Below are 20,177 nucleotides of genomic sequence, written 5' to 3'. Positions count from 1 at the left end.
AAGCAGCTTTTTTTTTTCCCTTTCACTTCTCTTAGGAATGATCAGAGAGAAGTGAAAAGAAGTACAGTGTGTTCAGAGTATCACAAGGATTTGTACTGATGCGTGAGACACAACTGCAGCCCATTACTGGACACATAGCTTATTTTAAAGAAATTATAGTTAAGTTTGATTATTGTACATTCACAGTTATATTAATATATTTAGATTTACTTAAATATTTAGATATAGCCTACTTTACATCTTTATTTATTTTTACTTTTTAGGTATCATTGTAATGCTTTTATAATATGTAGGGTTAAAGGAATTTGGAATAGTTCTTAATATATATTCAGATATATACTCAATAATAATAATCAAATTCTAAAGACAAACTGGAAATGTACTTTTTGTAACTGGAGTCAACAGGACGAAACCATGTAAAAAATGACAATAGTTATATCTTGCATGCTACTTGTTTATTTAAATAATGTCATTTAAAGTTTGGAGTCAGCGTGAATGGCGATAAATGGGTCTTCTTCTTGGTTGCTGATTCTGAAAGTAGCACGTCCATCTCCTCCAACCACCACCTCTTTCCCAGAACATCTGCCACTTTCTTTCTGACCAGAGATCACATCACAGTAGGTGCCTCCTGGCAGACCGGTGTTTAGGGTCTCGTTCAGCTCCCTAAAACACAAGTAAATATTATAGATTATATACTTTCTATAACAGTGACTGTAGCTTTATACACAGCACATACTTTAGTAGCTTGTTTTAAATACAGTTACATCTCCCAATAGAAGTACAAACTAAAATCTTCTCTCATATTCTACCTTTCTTTAGAAATAGATTCTTACCAGTCATCGTTGTTAATGACAAGGAACCCTTTATTACCACGGCTGAAAGAGATCTGGTTGCTTCCATTGTCCCACCAGTTAGAGAATGCCTGACCATTTACCACATTACGGAAGGCCACCATGTTTCTGTGGAGTAAGATTTGTTATTATTGTACATTCCCAATAATAGTTATTAATTCTTAGGTACATTAACATGCAAAACGCTTGGGGTACGATTTCTCTTATGCATCATGGTTGCTTTTGTTTGATCAAAAATACAGTAAAAACAGTATGTTGTGAAATATTCTTACAACTTAAAATGAATGTCTTCTGTTTTAATATATATTTTCACATTTACTTATGTGATGGCAAAGCTTATTTTTAAATTTTAGATTTTTTTATTTTAAATAAAAGTCTTTTGAAACATTCATGCATATTTTAATTAATTTAATGCATCCTTGCTGAATAAATGTATACATTTTAAAATAATTAAATTATAAGTAAATGATAATAATAATAAATCTTATAGACCTCAAAATGTATTTTTACAAGTGTAAGGCATTTTGCAATGAAACTGTAGGATAGAACTCACTTGATCTGACGCCATCTGTGCTCACAAACCCAGCCATCTCCACAGGTAGAGTCGGGGTTGATGGGAACAGGTTTGGTGGATCCATTACCATTGCTGGGGGGTCCTTGCCAGTCATTTTGGTCCTGAGTTATTAAGAGAGAGAGAGAGAGAGAGAGAGAGAGAGAGAGAAAACCCACTTAAACCAGATTAGCATTTGTTTTTTTGTTTTTTCATTTGACTAAGCTTAATCATCTACCTGTCCATTCACGATGTTGCGGTCCCACCGGTAGCTGGACATTACTCTGGTAAATCCATATGGATGGGCCAACATAAAGGCTACAGCCATTTTGTAAAGCCTAGAAAGAGAAGGATGAATACAGATGAAAGGAAAAGTTATGTTTTCATTTTCCAAGCAACTGCTGTTTTGTAAGTGAAAATAAGATGAGGTTGCACCTGGCATCCCAGAATGTCACAATAGATGCACCTCCAGCACCATGTCCTCTCTGGTTATCGTGGTTGTCAACAAACACCAGAGCTTTATCAGAAGGCATGAAGCCCCAGCCTTCACCCCAATTCCTGTAACAAATAGGAGCTCATCTGTCAATTTTAGGTTGCAAGAAACAATAAATAAAACCAGATGACCAAACAGAGCTAATACCCTTGGAAAATATTTAAATGAACAATAAGGTTCACAATAAGGTTCACATATTTATGCAACAGCAGTGGTGCTTAATTCATGTCCTTCCATGATTCTATTTCTTACTCGTAAAAAAACTGTCCCTCGTATTGCTCCTGAATGAATCAATTGCTCTATCTTAAACACAGTCACTTGTTTAGTTCCTGAATGAATCAGTGTTTTGAAAGAATGGGCTGAGTGAATAACTTAGTTGTTTACTCATAAAAACAGTTGCTTGTTTCATTCCTACATGAACATCAGAGTTTTGAAAAAATGGGGTGAGTGAATAATGCAATTACCTAATCATAAAAACGCTCACTTGTTTTTGAATGAATCTGTATTTCAAAACAAATCAGCTGAGTGAATGATTAAATTGCTCAAGCAATTAAAAAAAGGTACAATTACTTGACACCACCTAACAATGGCGTAATGTTGTAACCACTAATAGTTCAACAGATTGTCTGGAATGTGCAAACACAGACAAGTGGAGTAATACAAACAGTGGAAAGTCCCAGTGCTGTTGGACTGTACTATATAATTAATAGTAATGTAAATCCGCTACTTTACTTACTTGACGTAGGACAGTTTTTCTCCATTCCATTTGCGGATGATATTGCCCAGCTTGGCACCATACTTGAACTCAGTCACCCTTCCAACTCCAGTGTATTCGCCTGATGTAATGGGCTCCCCACCGAGATCAATAACCTAATAACATGCCAAGTAAGTCACTAAACATATTTTGCCACCTTTATATCTTTCTTTTGGAAATGATTGGAAATACCTCTTGGAAGATAAAAGGCCTGGAACCAGATGAAAACCACTTTGTGTTCAGATTATTGAGACGGCCATATACAGCAGAAAGATCACCGGGCCACATGTGCTTGCAGGCGTCCACTCTGAACCCAGCCACCCCCATGTCAATCAGCTTGTTCATGTAGTCGGCCACCTTACCACGCACATAGTCCTTCTCCAAAGCCAAGTCCAGAAGACCAACCAGACGACAGTTTCTCACCTGCCATCATTACAGCACTCAGATTTGTAATACGAAAACAACAAGAGTCCACTCTGCACAATAAATCAATGGTTGAAATGAACACTTTGACATAATATCATCTCATACTTGATTGATATCCTGGTAGTTTTCAATGTTTCCACTGCCAGTGTTGCATTTGCCATCATTGAAGTCCAAGTTTGAGTAAGGAACTGTAGGGAAATCCTTTCTGTTGGCATCGAAATATGAACCACAACTTGAGTGGGTACCGGCTCCTCCACCTGCTCCACACATGTGGTTGATGACTGCATCAACATAGATGTTCACCTACAAAACAAACAGAAGTCTATGAATTTTACACAGGATAAATAAAGTAATACATTAGTTATACACTATTTGTCAGTTATATTTACCCCAACATTGTTGCACCTAGTGATCATGTCTCTCAGCTCATTTTCATTTCCTGATCTGGAACACAGATTGTAACCGATTGGCTGATATCTCTGCCACCAAGGATGCCAGGGGTTTGTGACAACAATGCTCTCACTTGGAGGGGAAATCTGAAATGGGAAATCAATATGTTATTACTATTATATATATATATATATATATATATATATATATATATATATATATATATATATATATATATATATATATATATATATAATTTTTTTTTCTTTTTTCTCAGAAGCACCTAAAATTATGAACACCTTGCAGGCCTAAAAATAATACTGCATTTAAAAATACCTGAACTCCACCAAAGCCGTTTGGTCCGAGGTAGCGCTCACACTCCGCTGCAATATCAGTCCAGCGCCACTCAAACAGGTGGACGATGGCAGTTTTTCCATCTCTGGTGTTTGGGTTAAACTGAGCAAGGCTCAGTCCGAGCAGCGCTGCCAAGATTAAAAGCTTCATCCTTCACTGGTTCAGAGAAACCACAAAAAACCTACAACAAAACCTAGGCTCATGTTCAGTTTATATACAAAATGGCATTTCCCCTCTGTCCAATCAGGGACCTCAAAGGTTCGGGAAAGCCACTTTGAACAGGTGAAAAACACTGTCCATTTCACATGGTTCAAACTAAAAATACAGACGTCTCTAAATAAACTTATCAGCATAAACATCAAGTTATAAAACTCTGTTAGGTAACAAATTAAAAGAAACTTGTAATGAAAAAAAAAATGGTTTCCTCTCACAAACTCACTGACATCACAAAAATTAAGACTTTAAGCTAAAGTCTTTAAAGTTATTTCATTACAAACTCTAATGCTCACATTGACGTTTACTGTGAAGCTGCTTTGAATAAACTTGTATAAGGTGCTATATGAATAAAATTTACTCTTTAATTACTAAAGAACCAGAAAAGTGAAAACAAACAAACAAACAAACAAACAAACAAACAAACAAAAAACACCATTGAATCACCTGCTATGTAATAATTTGAATATTCACAAATATTATGTGATAAAATAAATTAAAGAAAATGCCTATTTATTTTGAAACATTAAGATTTATAGTCCTCATAGAATTAATTAAATAAATTGAATATTTATTTTGACCGTGCTATGTGTAATTATGTTTTTTATTTGAAATTAACTACTACTACTAATAATAATATAATTAACTACTACAATACTTGTTTATATAAATCCTTATTACTTACAGTATAATTAACATACTAAAATACTCTCTAATTATACCTCTCTAAATAATGTTATATTTGTGTTAGGGATAGGGATAAATGTATTTTACCAAAGTACAAGAAAAGTAGGGACAATATGTTATTTTTGAATAAATTTTATAAATGAAATATCTATTTTAAAATAATATATTTTATAATACAAAATTAACTTCAGTCTATGGCCCTCAATAAAGTTTGATTTTTGTCTCTTTCTTGCAAAAAAGTCTTGCCACCTCTGATTTATATTATTGTTAACTTGCTTTATATAAAAAGCCAGTGCTATGTTCCCTTAAAGACAGCTAAGTAAACATGTATGCATTTTTGTATGTGTGTTAAACATATTAAATTATTTTTTGGGAACAAAATTGTACCCAGAAGTGGTTAAAGAAAATCGCATGGCAAAGCCTCCTAAAGCCTTATTTTTTAAACATCCTCATTTGTAAAAACAGTAAAGTAAATTAAGTTTCTTTTTTAAATTTATATAAATGCAACATAAGTCTATGGGATGTCCTTATTAAGATATATAAGTAAATTAAACATAAGTGTGTGTGTGTGTGTGTGTGTGTGTGTGTGTGTGTGTGTGTGTGTGTGTGTGTGTGGTATTTCCTACAATATGGAGACCAAATGTCCCTACAAGGATAGTAATACCACATTTGGTCCCCATAATATAGAGAATACCAAGTATACACACATATTTTATTTATTTAGTTATTTGTTTGTTTGTCTGTTCCCATGAGGTAAACTGCTTTGAAAAAAACTAAAACTGCAGTAAGTTTTGTTAGGTTAAGAAGATAGAAAATACAGTTTAAAAACCATTACGTCTTTGGAATGTCCCCATAAAATATGGAAACCAGTGTGTGTGTCTACCTAACTTAATTAAGGAACAATCTGACAAATGACTAGTGTAACTAGCAGTTATAGTGTAACTAGATGTAAAATAAATAAATAAATAAATAAATAAAAACACTAGAAATCTATGGAATGTCCCCATTTATATGGTTAAGTAAATGTGTGTGCATGTGTGTATGTGTGTACTATAAGTGAGCCTGTACAATCTAACTGTACAAACTGTACAATTTGATGGAGGCTCTTTGAATTAGGAAAAAACTGCATATGTTGGCACTGCAGTCAGACAATTCAAGCCACACAAAAACGTATGAGACTTAAATATTTCTCTCTCCATCCATATGACCTTAAAGAAAAGGGCACTGAGAAACAATTTACAGGATGACAAAAGTAGTCTGTTGGTGATAAAATGGTTCAAATGTGGTTTGTTAATGCTCTCATTGACCTCACCTCAGAAACACCTCAGAATAACCACTGTCCCAACTCTTTCCACTAGAGGACGCTCCACACAATCAAATGCTATATCAGACAATAATAGTGAGCAGAATTCTTAGACTGCTTTTTTTGTATTTTTTTTTTTTTCAGACAATAAAATAAATGGCTATCATTCTCCCTAAAGAAAAAGAAGAAGAAGAAAAAAAAAGAGAGACGCAGTTTGACTCATTCAGAAATGGTCACTAAGTTGCCTAACATGACAGACTTCAGCTCTTGCCAGGGTCTTTGGACATGTTTCCCAGTGTGTGACAAGCAATCTTTAGCCTGGCACCCAGGGGGCACATCCCTTGGCTGATTTATACTTCTGCATCAAACGTACGCCTTAGCCCCTACGCCGTATTCTGTGCGTCAGTTTTCATTTATACTTCTGCATCGTTATCCACGTCGACGTGCAGTACACATGCAAGCCTCTAGTCTGCAGTGTCCATGGGCATGTTGCTGGTGTAACCCGCAGTGTCAAGGCAAAAGCTGAAGAAGAAGCAGCTTGTCAGAGAAGCATCAGCCGTGATAGATCGGTGGCAAATAAATATCAAAGAACAGATAATTTATTTAAAACTACAAAAAAGAAACAAAGGAACAGGAGAAGATGGCATTCTCCACAAGGATTACCATATGGCAGAACAACACTGTTTGTTGCGGACAACAAAGTGTAATGCTAACTATGTTTTATAATAAATGATGAGACACTTGTTCTTTGCTTTGTTTTATTTTCTAATAAGAATGTGTAACATTAAAGTATATTAAAGTGCAAAAAACACACAAAACTCAAATACATACAGAGGGGGGGTACTAGCAGACCAATCACAGTGCTTGACCGTTCGCTTGGAGCTTGATTAACAGGCAATCTGACCATTCAGAACATGGATATTATGTGCCTCTGCTGCTATCTGCCATCTTGCCCAACAGCTACGACCGGTCTACATAGAAATCCATGTTAACCCTTTAAGCAACATCTTTTATTAAGACATCATACTCAATAAAGTAGACTGTAGTTCCTAAAATGGTGTAATATCTAATTTTTATTCCCTACCACTAGATGGCAGACATGTAATACTTCGACTCTAGACCAAAATTACATCAGGTTCCTATTCAAAGTTTTCGAGGAAATAGCAGAGCAAGTGAGCTCTCGTGTCATTAATGCGGAAGCAGTTCAGTTCATAGCGTGCAAGTAAATTGTGAGAATTGTGAGAGAAAATTGCCAAATGGCTAATAAAAAGTTGTACCGTGAGGATGTGTTGCATATGTTATTCGCCGATTCTGAGGGGAATATCTGCCTTTTGGAAATGACGATCGGTCGTCTATTAATCGCGCTTCTCCCGGTACATCTTTGCAGTGCAATGGTGTCGCTGTGCAAGGTGAGAGTGTTCAAGAATCACATATAAGTGATCATTTCAACATTTTGCCCAACGAGGATGGGGGTGGCAGGGGTGAACCTGGTTTAGTGTCCATAGGGGGGGCTGTTGCTGATTGTGCATGCTCTAAGGGCCGCTGGCAGACAAAGTACAGGTACAGTCAGTGTGGGATAGGTGCGCTGTGCCATGCAATGAGAGGTATCATAATCTCAAGAACTATAAACTGTGTCACATAGATACCTGATTGGGCAGATAGCTGGTCAGCTGATCATAAAATAGGCACATGCATTTTACTATGGCACAGTAATATAGTATTAATTTACTACTTTCTCCTGTTTTACTGTTGATTTCCTCTTTTCTGATCATTTGGAATGAGGATAAAAAGACAAAAAACAAACAACATGCAAATAAGTTCAAACATCAATTCAATATCTACTATTTCCTGAATATTACAAAATTTGAGATGGCTGCCCCATGATGACATCATAAAATGCAAATTAGATGAGTATATTTTATTACCAATTTTGGTTTTGTTCATGCTGTATATTTATTTTTCTAATTTACTTTAGATCTATATTTTTAAGCCCTTTCATTTTTCTAGCTTTTGAAATCTTGATGTCAAAATCCCGCAATTTTTCCTAAAACCCTGGCACCTAAAGGGTTAAAACAGGGTAAAAAAAAAAAAAAGATTTACTGAATTGAAACTTTTTCAGTATAACTAAATATAAAAATGTGCGCAGGGTTAAGCTGTCTGCGATCTGTCACAACGCATTAAAGAGCCACAAAACTCTATTGTTTGAATTTCTTTCAAAATAACAAAATTTCAAAGCTGAGAGTCCTGAGACGTTGTTTTATACCAGAAATAACCTGGAAATAACCAGAAATAACCTAGTGTTGTCAGTGTGTCTAAGGGTGTTTTCTCTTTGCTCTGTCATTTATTTTTCCACTGCGTGAGAATGATGGATTACTTAACGTAAACCCGGGTTCTTTGATAACAGAGTGAGGTGTTTCACTATGGGAATGCATGTGCTAAGGAAGGTTCAGACACGTTCAGTCTATAGAACCACAAAAAAGTACATGGCGGAGCCCAACTTGCTGCTGAACAAATATCTTGGACTGAAATCCCTTTAAGTAAGGCCCAGGATGTAGCCAACCCTTAGGTGGAGTGGGCTCTCAAACCCTTAGGTGGTTGAAGACCTTGCAAATAAAGGCTAAAGATATAGCCCCTATGATCCAATGAGATAGCCATTGATGAGACAACGGCTTCCCCTTGCAAGGAGTAGATCAAACAGCTGGTCATGAGTCCTAAAACCTGCTGTTCTTTTCACATACATATGAAGTGCCCATACTGGACATAATGAACTCAATCTGTACTTCCCTGGAGAAGAGAACGGAAGAGGGTGAAAAGCTTCCAGTTCAGTAGATAGGCACCTATACGCTGAGTCAACTACCTTAGGCACAAAAGCCAGGTTAGGGTGAAGGGAAACCTTAGTTAGCCCTGCAGTGAACTGCAAACAAGACAGGCTAACAGACAAAGCATGTAAGTCACTCACACGCTTGGTCATTACTAAAGCTATGAGCAGCACTGTCTTAATAGAAAGAAACTTAAGACCAATTCCCTCCAATGGCTCAAAAGGGTGTTGAGAAAGGGCTTTTAGGACGATGGATAAATCCCATAAAGGAAACCTCTATCTGGACTCCGGACGTTTCATAAAACATGACCTTTCATAAAACGACTTATCAAGGGGTGCTGACCTGCCGATTTCTCACCAAAACCAACATAACAAGCTGAAATAGCTGCTAAGTACACTTTAATGGTGGAGAAAGCCTTCCCCTTATCAAGAAGATCCTGGAGAAAGCATAAAATATCCCCCACTGAGCATTGAAAATGTATAACATGAGTCTTTTAATAATATATAATATTATTAAAGGGGATAACATGAGTCCATCCTTCAAAGACTTGTCATTTATTGCTATAAAGTGAGTGAGCTTGCACTCTGTATAGTATGTATGACTGATGGGCACAGAGCAGCTGCATTCAAATTCCACCTTTCATGGGCCAAGCGTAGAGAGCTATCCTGTCTGGGTGAAGGTGGTAAATTTCTTCCCCCGCCTGACTGTACCTCTGCAATATCTGGACCACCACCTGGGGATGGAGTTTCCACTCCCCATACAGGGGGTTTAATAAATCTGCTCCTCTGTTTAAAATCCCTGCAATGTGAGTTCCCCTGAGGGATAAAAGCCTTGTGTCGCTCCACACTATCAGCCTCTTTGCCAGCTGATGCAGCTAAAGGGAGCATGTGCCCCCCTGCCGATTGATGAAAGCAGCCACTGTGGAATTGTCGGTCTTCACTAACACATGCTGCCCTCTGATGAAGCTCAGAAAATGTTTCAGTGTTAACCACACTGCTAACAACTCTACTCCGGAGGCTACACACCGTTCACAGCTCTGCCCATTAGATTCACTCCCCAGCCCTTTAAGGATGCATCCATCATCATGGTGACTCTCGATGACACCGCCCCCAAAGGAATCGTTCTGAGAATCGCAGGACTTTTCCAATTTCTGACTGCTCTGACGCACTCATGAGTAATTCTCACCAGCCAGATGAGATGCCGCCAAGAGCACAGGTAACTGCGCGATCCAGCGCTGAAAGTCCCTTATTTTGAGCAGTCCCAGATGTACTACTGAAATCCCAGAAGCCATTAAACCCAGCATTCATTAGCACAGTCTGTACGGAACCACTTTCCCCATCTGAAAGCAGGCAATGCATTGTGTGAAAGACGTGACTCTCCCCTCTGTCAGACTGACACAATAAGAGAGGGTGTCTATGCTGAGCCCGAAATATTCTGTTTGTTGTGAGGGCTCCAAGTGGCTCTTTATCATGTTCATCCTCAACCCCAAGCTGCAGAGATGATTTAGCACCATCTCTGCATCTTTCACTGCTTGGTCTCTCAACGACGAACATATCAGATAATTGTCTATGTAGTACAATATTCTTATTCCCTCGTTACTTAACGGGAACAGGACAGCTTCCACACACTTGGTAAAAACCCTCTGAGCTAAAGCTAGCCCGAATGGAATAGTTTGAAATTCGTGAACTGTGCCTCGGTATGCAAATCTGAGGAATTTCCTGAGGCTGCTCCGGACAGACATGGGTCCTGCTTGTTAGCCACCGCCACTCTCAGTCTCCTTTTCAGGATTTTCACCACAAATGACGCACAGTGAGCACATGTTTGTGGATCCGCCAGCCACGTTTGAACGTGCTTCAGGCCCATACACACGATGCACGTGGGGTGAGGGTCCCTGGCCTAGATGGTAGCTCCACATGAGGATGGACACAGGCAGGATGCAACCTCCCTGATCTTTGACTCATTCCCTTTGGCGGGGGTGATGGCCATCGACATTATGGCTGAGAAGTGAGTAAAATTCAGACTCGTCACAACACGTTAGTCTGCCGGTTTAATGTTATTAAACCTTCTGAAAGCTCGCCTTGACTTAAAGCCCTAGTTGACTTGACGTCACTTACCTTAGTAATGCAATATGAAATAGGTTGATTAGAATAGCTCGCCTTGACGAGGACACTATCTAATGTTAATGATGTCACTCAACACAAACCAGTACAACTGACCTCATGTTCGTTGATGGATTCCAATAACGGCCCGTCTGTTGAACAGTTTAGCCAAATCATCAAAGTCAGGATGTGCTGAGAGAGCTTGCTGCAGTCTCCCATGGGAAGAAAGCACAAATTATTTTGGCAGGAGTCGACCTGACTGATGTAAGACATAAGAGCTTCCATAAGTGTCAGAGCTTAAGCGGTTGGTATAGTGAAAAGAGGGGTTAAGTTAGTGAAAGAATGTGATTTGTAGTGTTTGAGTGAAATTGTTTCTCACTGCGTTAAAACATTGCTATATGCTTGAAATGTTTTATATCTATAGTTTTTATTTTAGGCAAGTCGTGATGATTTGAGAAGGCTAAACTGAAAAAAACATACATTAGGCTATGATCAGCTCACTGTCTGCTGCTGGCTGCTTGGTCGTTGCTTTAAAAAACAAAAACTTTTTGGTTTGAGAAGGATATTTTTAAAAAAAAATAATGTTGGAAACGTTTTTCTTAATTAACTTAATAAAAAAAAGAAAAATGAAATATTATCACTTTGCCATTTATTTTAATATTGATGTATTTTTATTTTAATCTGTTTTGGGAGAAGGGGGAAAAAAAGACTGAACATCTTCAAGTGAGTGGCGGGGCAAACCAAAAGTTGATGCCGAAAGTCCAGCACTCTCCTACTGTACCTTCACTGCTGCGACTTCTCGTTTGTATGTGTTCTTTTGCTAGCATTATTCATTAAATTTCACCCTCATTCAAGTTCTCAGTTTACCCGTGCACATAGCATTAGCACAGAATCAGTTGTCCAAAAGAACTAGTTCGGTTCAGACGTGCTGTGTCAGTCATAGTATAGGCAGACATGCTGAATCACGCACGTGCAGTTTCATCAGCTCATCGGTTCTCAAATCGGACGTGTCTGAAATAAACAGTTCTCTGTTCAGTGTACCAGTGATCTGAAAACCGTTGCAACCGGATCTTAACTCTAGAACGAGAACCGCTCCAGCAGTGGGTGTGTACGTTTGTTACCTGGCACGCTGCATACATGCTGCTCTGCTGCTCGTGCTCATCATCAGCTCTCTCAGAAGATTAACTTTTCCCTTCTTTATTCTTCATAAACTGACATGGTGTCTACACTGGATGCGAGCAGTGTGGCGTGGCATGACAAAGTACTATAAAACCCATTATAATCAGTGATGCTGTCTACACTGGATGTGCCGCAGTGCAACACAACGAATCCCAAAAGTAAACTGCTGCCACGTTCTATTTATGACGTACTGACACAAAGTTAAAATTATTTTTAACCGTCACTTTGTCACATCCAGTGTAGACTATGGTGTCCAAGAAGTGCAAAAAAAAAAAACTAATTCTGAAAACAAAATAACAAATTACAAACACAGATGCAAATCCAAAAAACAAAATAATTCAGAAAACACAATTCTGAAAACATTATAACGACACTGCAAAAACTTATTTTCTAGCTTAGATTTTTTGTCTTGTTTCCAGCCAAAATATCTAAAAATTCTTAAATCAAGAAGGACTTTCTAGACAAGTAAAAATTATTGTCTTGTTTTCAGAAAAAAACATCTGCCAATGGGGTAAGCAAAATAATCTTATTTCAAACAGAAAACAAGATTATTTCTTAAATTATTTCTGAAAAGGTATCCAGGTTACATATGTAACCATGGTTTCCCGAAGGGAATGAGACACTGCATCCGAAGACACTATGGGAATACCCCCAGTGTTACCAAGCTCTAAACTGTATATGTAATCAGTCCAATGGAAGGGTGAGACGTCATAGGTGGGTGACAGAGCGACCAGGAAGCTTTAAATGCACCTGAGGTGGAACCGGGGTTAGCTTCAGTAATAAAGCAAACGCTCGCAGGGATGCTGGAAGAATGGCTTTGTGGAGCAGCATCTCGTTCCCTTTGGGGAACCATGGTTACATATGTAACCTGGAGATGTTCCCCTTCAGGAACTCGAGCTGTGTCCGAAGACACTATGGGAACAAGAATGCCCATGCCACCATACACCATACCATACAAATCCCTGTCTAGTGTGGAAAAGCAAAGCTAAGACGAAAGAACAGAAGAGCCCAGAGTAGCTTGCATATTAAGGCCATAGAATCTGATGAAAGTGAGGGGCGTGGACCATCCTGCTGCGTTGCAGATGTTCTAAATAGACACACCTGGAGGCTGCCATACCTCGAGTTGAGTGAGCCTTGACTTGCAATGGTGAGGGGAGATCAGAGGACTCATAAGCAGTAGTAACAGCTTCAACTATCCACTTACTAAGGTTCTGTTTAGTAGCTGGATGACCCCATTAGGGTTACCATAGCATACAAACAGTTGGTCCGCCTACATCCACAGGGCAGCTCTGCTCATTGCTCGCACTGGACACATGCAATTAAGCTTCTGCTGGTCTGGCTACCTGAAGGGAGGAGGACAAAAGGCCTGCAGCACGATAGGCTGTGGTATAACTGAGGGAACCTTTGGGACATACCCCACTTGAGGGTAGAGAAACACTTTGGCCATGTCGGACGCAAAGTCTAAGTAGGAAGGGCCCACTGAGAGGGCCTGAAGATCCCCAACTCTCTTTAGAGAAGTAATAGCTAGACGAAAGGTAGTCTTAATTGTCAGGAAGCGATCAGAGATTTCTTCAATAGGCTAGAGTGTAGACTTACAAAGAGCTTCTAGCACCACAGCCAGGTCCAACGTGGGGACAAGAGATCATACTGGGGCCCTCAGCCTCAGTGCACCATGGAGGAAACGTTTAACTAGCGGGTGTCTGCCCACTGCCCAGGTAGACCTTCAGGGTGTAGTGGGTCAACCCTGCAGAGAGACGGGCCTGCAGAAACTGATGGGCAGTTAACTGGGTGGAGCTGACAATCTCCGCACCAAAAAGTGAAAAGTTTCCACTTCAAGGCATACAGTTTCCTCGTAGAAGGAGCTCTGGTTTGGAGGATGGTTTCAACAACCTCGGTTGAGAGACCAGAAGCTACAAGCTGTGCCCCCTCAGGGGCCACACCCATAACATCCACAGCTCTGGGCAGGGGTGTAATATTATGGGAATCTCCCATGGCGAGCCATCGAGAAGGGAAATCAGATCCGAGAACCATACTCGGCCTGGCCAGAATGGGGCTACTAGCAGCAGACGGCCCCCGTCCTGGCATTCTCTCTCCAGAACTTCCGGGAGCAGAGCGATCAGGGTAAAGACATACAGATGAAGCAAAGGCCAAATCTGTACCATAGCATCCAGCCCCAGTGGAGCCGGATGAGTCAGAGAGATCCAGAGGTGACAGTGCGATGTCATCTGAGTAGCAAACAAGTCCACCGGAGCCTGGCCAAAAATTCTCCATATCTGCTTCACCACCCTGGGGTGAAGCCTCCATTCCCCGGGCCTTGGCCCCTGCCTCGAAAGGATGTCTGTTCCCATATTCAGATACCCAGGAATATGTACTACTCTCAATGACAGGATTTTGCCCTGGGACCACACAAGGATCTGGTGCGCCAGCTCGTACAAGGTGGCGCGAACGCAGGCCTCCCTGGTGGTTGATATAAGAGACCACCACTGTGTTGTCAGTGCGCACAAGCACATGGTGATCTCTCAGGTCCAGGATGAAGTGTTTCAAAGCTCGAAATACAGCCAACATCTCCAGGCAGTTGATGTGCCAAGTGAGCTGGCGACCGGTCCACAGACCGCGGGCAGGGTGGCCACTCATGATCACACCCCAGCCGTTGAGGGACGCATCTGTTGCTAGCTTTACGTGGCGACAAGGAGCTCCCAGCACCAGGCCCTGAGACAAAAACCAAGGTTTCCTCCACATTTAGGCATCGCCGCATGACCTTGATCATGCAAAGCGGATTTCCCCTCAGGGAAAACCCCTTGGACTTGAGTCACCACTGTAGAGTTCTCATGTACAGCAGGCCAAAAGGTATCACGTTGGACGCAGCTCCCATTAGCCCAAATAGTTTCTGAAACTGCTTGACAATGACTGACTGGCCTTCTCTGACTTTCTTGACTACCGTAAGGATTGACCGCGCCTGCATTGTGGTTGAATCCCACACTACCAGGGCTGGACTGGGACAAAAAATCGGCCCTGGCATTTTTTGGTCCAGGTCGGCCCACCACCACTTCGATATATATATATATATATATATATATATATATATATATATATATATATATATATATATATATATATATATATAATATATATATATATATATATATATATACCAGTTAAAAGATTTTAAACAGTAAGATTTTTAAAGTTTTTTAAAGAATTCTCTTCTGCTCACCAAGCCTGCATTTATTTGATCCAAAATACATCTATTTTGGTAATATTGTGAAATATTTTTACTATTTAAAATAACTGTTTTCTATTTAAATATATTTAAAATTTCATTTATTCCTGTGATTTCAAAGCTGAATTTTTAGCATCATTACTATAGTCACATGATCATTCAGAAATCATTCAAATATTCTGATTTGCTGCTCAAAAAACTTTTATTAATATTATTATGTTGAAAATAGCTGAGTATATTTTTTTCAGGTTTCTTTGATGAATAGAAAGTTCAGAAGAACAGCATTTATCTAAAAAAATATTTTTTTGTAACATTATAAATGTCTTTATCGTAACTTTTGATCAGTTTTGAATGGTATATGTATACTGTTACAAAAGCTTTATATTTCAGATAAATGCTGATCTTTGGAGCTTTCTATTGGTTCTTTCTTACTGTTCAAACTTTTTTGACTGGTATTGTATGTATGTAGACTATGTATCACACTCATTTCATATCTTGTTTTGGATAAGAATAAAACATCAGGTCCGACAATATCGGTGTGTTTTTCCCTCATGTGTTCCACTCCCCATGTTCTCTGTGACCCAGTTTCTGTCTCCCGTGATTGTTGATTAGTTCCCAGGTGTGTCTCTTTAGTTCCCAGGTGTGTCTCCTTAGTCCCTCGTTAGTCTTTATAACCCATGTCCTTTCAGTTTAGCTTTGTCGGGTCTACAAGTCAGTACGTGTGTCTTCCTCCTGTGTTCCATGTTGGATTTACTCCTGTGCTGGATAATTAAAGACTCTCTCGATTACTCTCGACTCCGTGTTCCTTCCGGCACAGTAGCGTGACAGAAGACCCGACCAAAAAAGTTTAAATATGGCGATATGATGCAGTTCAATATGGGATACCGAAGCAAGAAGCGAGTGAGACTCTGAGCTGATGCATACAGCACTTTCATCGGGTCCCGGTCTGCCTGTGGCTCGGCCACCAGCGGGAGATATGATGCTCATGGATCCATCAGAGATGCTGCTCCACGAAAACGTCAACTGTGCACCGTAAGTCTTGTTTTTAAACATTTGCTACCGACCAAATCAGTGAACATAATTATTTAAATAATGAGACACAACAATATGTGTATAGGTTGTTGTAAAGCACCGCAGCTAGCTTGTAAGCATTAGCAAAAACGTTATATACAGTGTAAAAAGGTTACCATATGAGAAGGCATAGCTGGTAGGTTAACCTCAGTTTGCTAATATTATAACCATCAAGTCTACATCTTAGTGACATTGTTTGCACAGCCTCATGGAGTCTCTGAATACTGTAGGTCACCACAGGCATCATGAGAACGAAGCACTGTCTTGTCCTCCACTACACCTGCTCCTCTTTCCAGATCCCTCCAGAGGATTAACTAAATGAGGCTGTTGTTGTGTATCTAGCACAGCATTCATGATTTAACACACGTTAACAACACATTAGTGTGATACCCAGACTGAAAGATTGTTAAATGTTTTTAAATGGGTCAGATGGTATATTTTTCTTTCGGTAGTATATGTTTGGTACATCTATCTATCTATCTATCTATCTATCTATATATATATATATATATATATATATATATATATATTAACAGTTGCAATGTTGTGTTTTGAGTTAGGTATTAACAGTGCTAGTAAATAATATTGTTGATTTAGTGCTGTATAGATAAAACTGAATTGAATTAACCATAAATGTAGATCTGCTTGATATTTATCTGATGTAAACTTCATAAACATGTTTTATGCAGTAAGACAATTTGTGATTGTGATTATTTTTCATTGATTGTCACTAAAATGGGAATTTAGTGACAGCGGTTCATTTCCCACACAGTTTCTCACCAGATTCAAGTTCGTGAACTTGAACGTGAATTCGCTGCATTGATTGATATATGCTGATAGACTTGAAAGTGACCTGAGCGAGCACTGTTTCTCGCAACAATATATCATTGACACAGACTCTTTGGTCGCAAATCATCGCTGAAGTTGTGCTAATGTGGCAGTGTGAGTAAACGGGAGAAGTGGAAAAGGCTAAAATCATTAACATTTAAATTTCTCTTAGCCCACCCATCCCTTCCCGATTAAAGGGAAATACAACTGTACCTAGGGAACCACCCTAGTACACCAACTACGCCACCCCGGGGGCATACTACCGGGGATTGCCCTTCACAGTAAAATACACCAGGCTCACAGGTTCGTTAAGGCTGAGTCAGATATCAGACGAGGAGGTGTCAATTTTAACAATAACAATTTTTATTTTAGATAATAGAAAGTACCACGCTAATTCAGTAAAACCAATCACTCACACACCGTTAACTAACCAGAATTGGGGTTGGCCACACTAGTCCAGGAATCCCAGCAGTCACGTGTACACTCACACCACTGCATACCACACCTCACTGTGAACACTGCAATTAGGGAAGAAACCCACCACGACAGACAAAAGACAAAAACCAACTTTGATTGAAAACAAAATAAACAAAGAAAAAAAACCTCAGAAAGCTTGGTGACTGTTAGGTGGCTGTTAGTCTTCTGTACACCACTTGAGACCTTTTATAGTTTGTTACACACAGTTACAATTGAAGGTAAAGACACCAAGCCACAGGCCAAAACCACGGTCCAGCTGATCCAGCGGGTGTTAGACGCTGGAAATGTAAACAGAGAGAATAAGCAGACACTGTGTGATGACACACAATCTGAAACGAATTTATAGCGTGGGGCTACCAGTCTAATCCAGCAGCAGGATCGTAGGCTATAATCTCCAGTCTCCCTTAATTCACAGAATCAAGTTCGTAGTGACCAAGGTCTGATGACATATAGTGAAGCAGAGTAAGTAAAGCGGAGCAGCCAGCAAAACAGGTATCCAAACGGAGGTTTAGATGAGACACAAAGCCAACTGTAATGCAACTTGCATGTTGGCCCACGCAGGTAATGCGATTCACATGGCACAGAAACTGTTATGTGTTAAACGCATTCCCTCGAAAACAGCTGACTGCATCCCACGAAGCTCCTCAGTCCACCATTACAAGCACACAAAGAAAAAATAAACCCATAAAACCCTTTGCTAAACCCACAAACAAACCACAATGCGATCACTGCCAACAGTTCCTACCTTACAAACATCCACACACCCCACCGGAAGTAAGGAGACTCGCTACCAGAGACAGAGAAGATGCACACACATAGCGACACTATGGCCCTTTTTATATGCCACTAAATGAGCACAATAAAAAAACAATTCCTTTCTTATTAGTGGATTACGTCAGAGGTAGACAGAACTGCTACAGTCTGCCCCTCCATTTGTAATCGTCGTCCCGACGGTGGAACATCTAAACCCCACCAGACCCTAATTCCATGGCCTAAACAAAGCCATTACAGCATTAGTCCCACAGGTTGGAGAGTCCAGAACTCTTAAGTCTCTGGTCCATGTAGCTTGCGGTAAATGATGTACATTGGAATGATGACCTGCCGCCACTCATCCTGTTTGGTGCGGGACTACCACAGGAGGATTAGAAAGTTCTGGGAAAGGGGGCCTTAACACATCTAATAAACCTATGCTGGTCTCTGCTGTAGATACTACCTCAGAATCATTCACAAGAGGAGCAGTAACATGTACTACTCCCAGTGGAGGCATACTTACAGCAGTCCCTTCAAAAAACAAGCGGTGGAACCTCCGACACCACATAGGCCAGATCCCCATCTTCTAGTTCCACCTCTGTCTCCAAAGGCACCGGTGAGTCAACCAGACTCTCAGGTAGATCAACTGATGCTGCCTCCCCTTGGAGTCGAGGCTTCAATGCAGAACGATAGACATGTCGAACCTGATTCAGATCACCAACCGGGGCCACTGTATAAACAGAGCTGCCAGTCCAAAGGGCTTTAATCACCTGATACACCGTGGAACTCCACAGATCATGGATCTTATAGCAATGCCTGACCCCGTAGTCTCGCAAGTAGACCAACTGGCCCTCACTCAGTGGTAATTCTTTCACCCGATGATCATATCTCGCCTTACGACAGGTTGCCCCAACCTGCAGCTGTTCTCGAGCACCATCAAAGGCAACCTGCAACCATGCCTGATGCTCCTCAATCTACCGGTGTACTCGACCTGCCACAGGCTCCTGGATCTGGCCAAGCAAGAAATCTATAGGCAACCTTGGTTCTTGCCCAAACATTAAAAAGAAGGGAGACTCACTAATGGCCTGGTGGGGAGTGGTATTTTAACAAAACAGCACCTGCGCTAGGCAAGATGCCCAGTCTCTCTTTCTCTCTGTGGGTAAGTTTCGCAACAAGTTGTGCAAGGTCCGATTGAACCTTTCACACTGGTCATTACCAGCTGGATGGTACAGAGTGCTGCGAGACCTACCCACCTTATAGAGACTGCACAACTGCTGAATCAAGCTGGACTCTAAATTGCGGCTCTGGTCAGAATGAATCCGCCCAGGAACCCCTAATTAAAAAAAAAAAAAACACTCTTCCATCAAGACCCGAGCCACAGTCCCGGCCTGCTAATCCCAGGTGGGAACCACCACAGTAAATTTGCTGAATACGTCAGTCATTACTAATAAATTCTCTTGCCCAGCCTGACAAGGCTCTAACACTGTAAAATTGATAGCCACTATCACATTAGAGCGGGAGGTCAACAAATGCCCCATGTAACTTTGAGCAACTGGTGCCACATCTTTGGCTTGCTGACACCGTTCGCACAGACCACATCAACAGACATACCTGGCCAGTAGCACCGCTGCCGTACCAGCTCTAAGGTACATTCAACACCTTGATGTCCATGGTGCTGATGTAATGTCATCAATATATAATGTCAATAATAAA

The 20,177-nt window shown here is 40.2% G+C and overlaps 1 protein-coding gene across 1 annotated transcript; it reads right to left on the bottom strand.

The window, feature by feature from the left end:
* Window positions 1-436: 436 nt before the first annotated feature.
* LOC109064766 (alpha-amylase-like) lies at window positions 437-4,024 on the bottom strand. The gene is made up of 10 exons (XM_042717983.1): window positions 3,801-4,024; window positions 3,464-3,610; window positions 3,180-3,377; window positions 2,841-3,071; window positions 2,631-2,764; window positions 1,837-1,959; window positions 1,640-1,739; window positions 1,405-1,526; window positions 834-959; window positions 437-663 (listed from the first exon to the last, which is right to left on the bottom strand). Exons 1-10 carry the CDS (start codon window positions 3,966-3,968, stop codon window positions 474-476), a joined length of 1,539 nt encoding a protein of 512 aa, XP_042573917.1. The 5' UTR covers window positions 3,969-4,024; the 3' UTR covers window positions 437-473.
* Window positions 4,025-20,177: the final 16,153 nt, after the last annotated feature.

The sequence above is a fragment of the Cyprinus carpio genome, chromosome B2 (genome assembly GCF_018340385.1).
Source record: "Cyprinus carpio isolate SPL01 chromosome B2, ASM1834038v1, whole genome shotgun sequence".
Taxonomy (NCBI): Eukaryota; Metazoa; Chordata; class Actinopteri; order Cypriniformes; family Cyprinidae; genus Cyprinus; species Cyprinus carpio.
The sequence above is the reverse complement of the archived record's forward strand: the minus strand, read 5'-3'. Positions and strand labels throughout refer to the sequence as shown.

Coding starts and splice junctions, on each gene's coding strand:
- LOC109064766 (XM_042717983.1), bottom strand. CDS start 3,968: ATGAAGCTTTTAATCTTGGCAGCGCTGCTCGGACTGAGCCTTGCTCAG. Junction 3,611..3,800: donor ACGGCTTTGGTGGAGTTCAG/GTATTTTTAAAT, acceptor TTCCCATTTCAG/ATTTCCCCTCCAAGTGAGAG. Junction 960..1,404: donor CACAGATGGCGTCAGATCAA/GTGAGTTCTATC, acceptor CTTACTCCACAG/AAACATGGTGGCCTTCCGTA.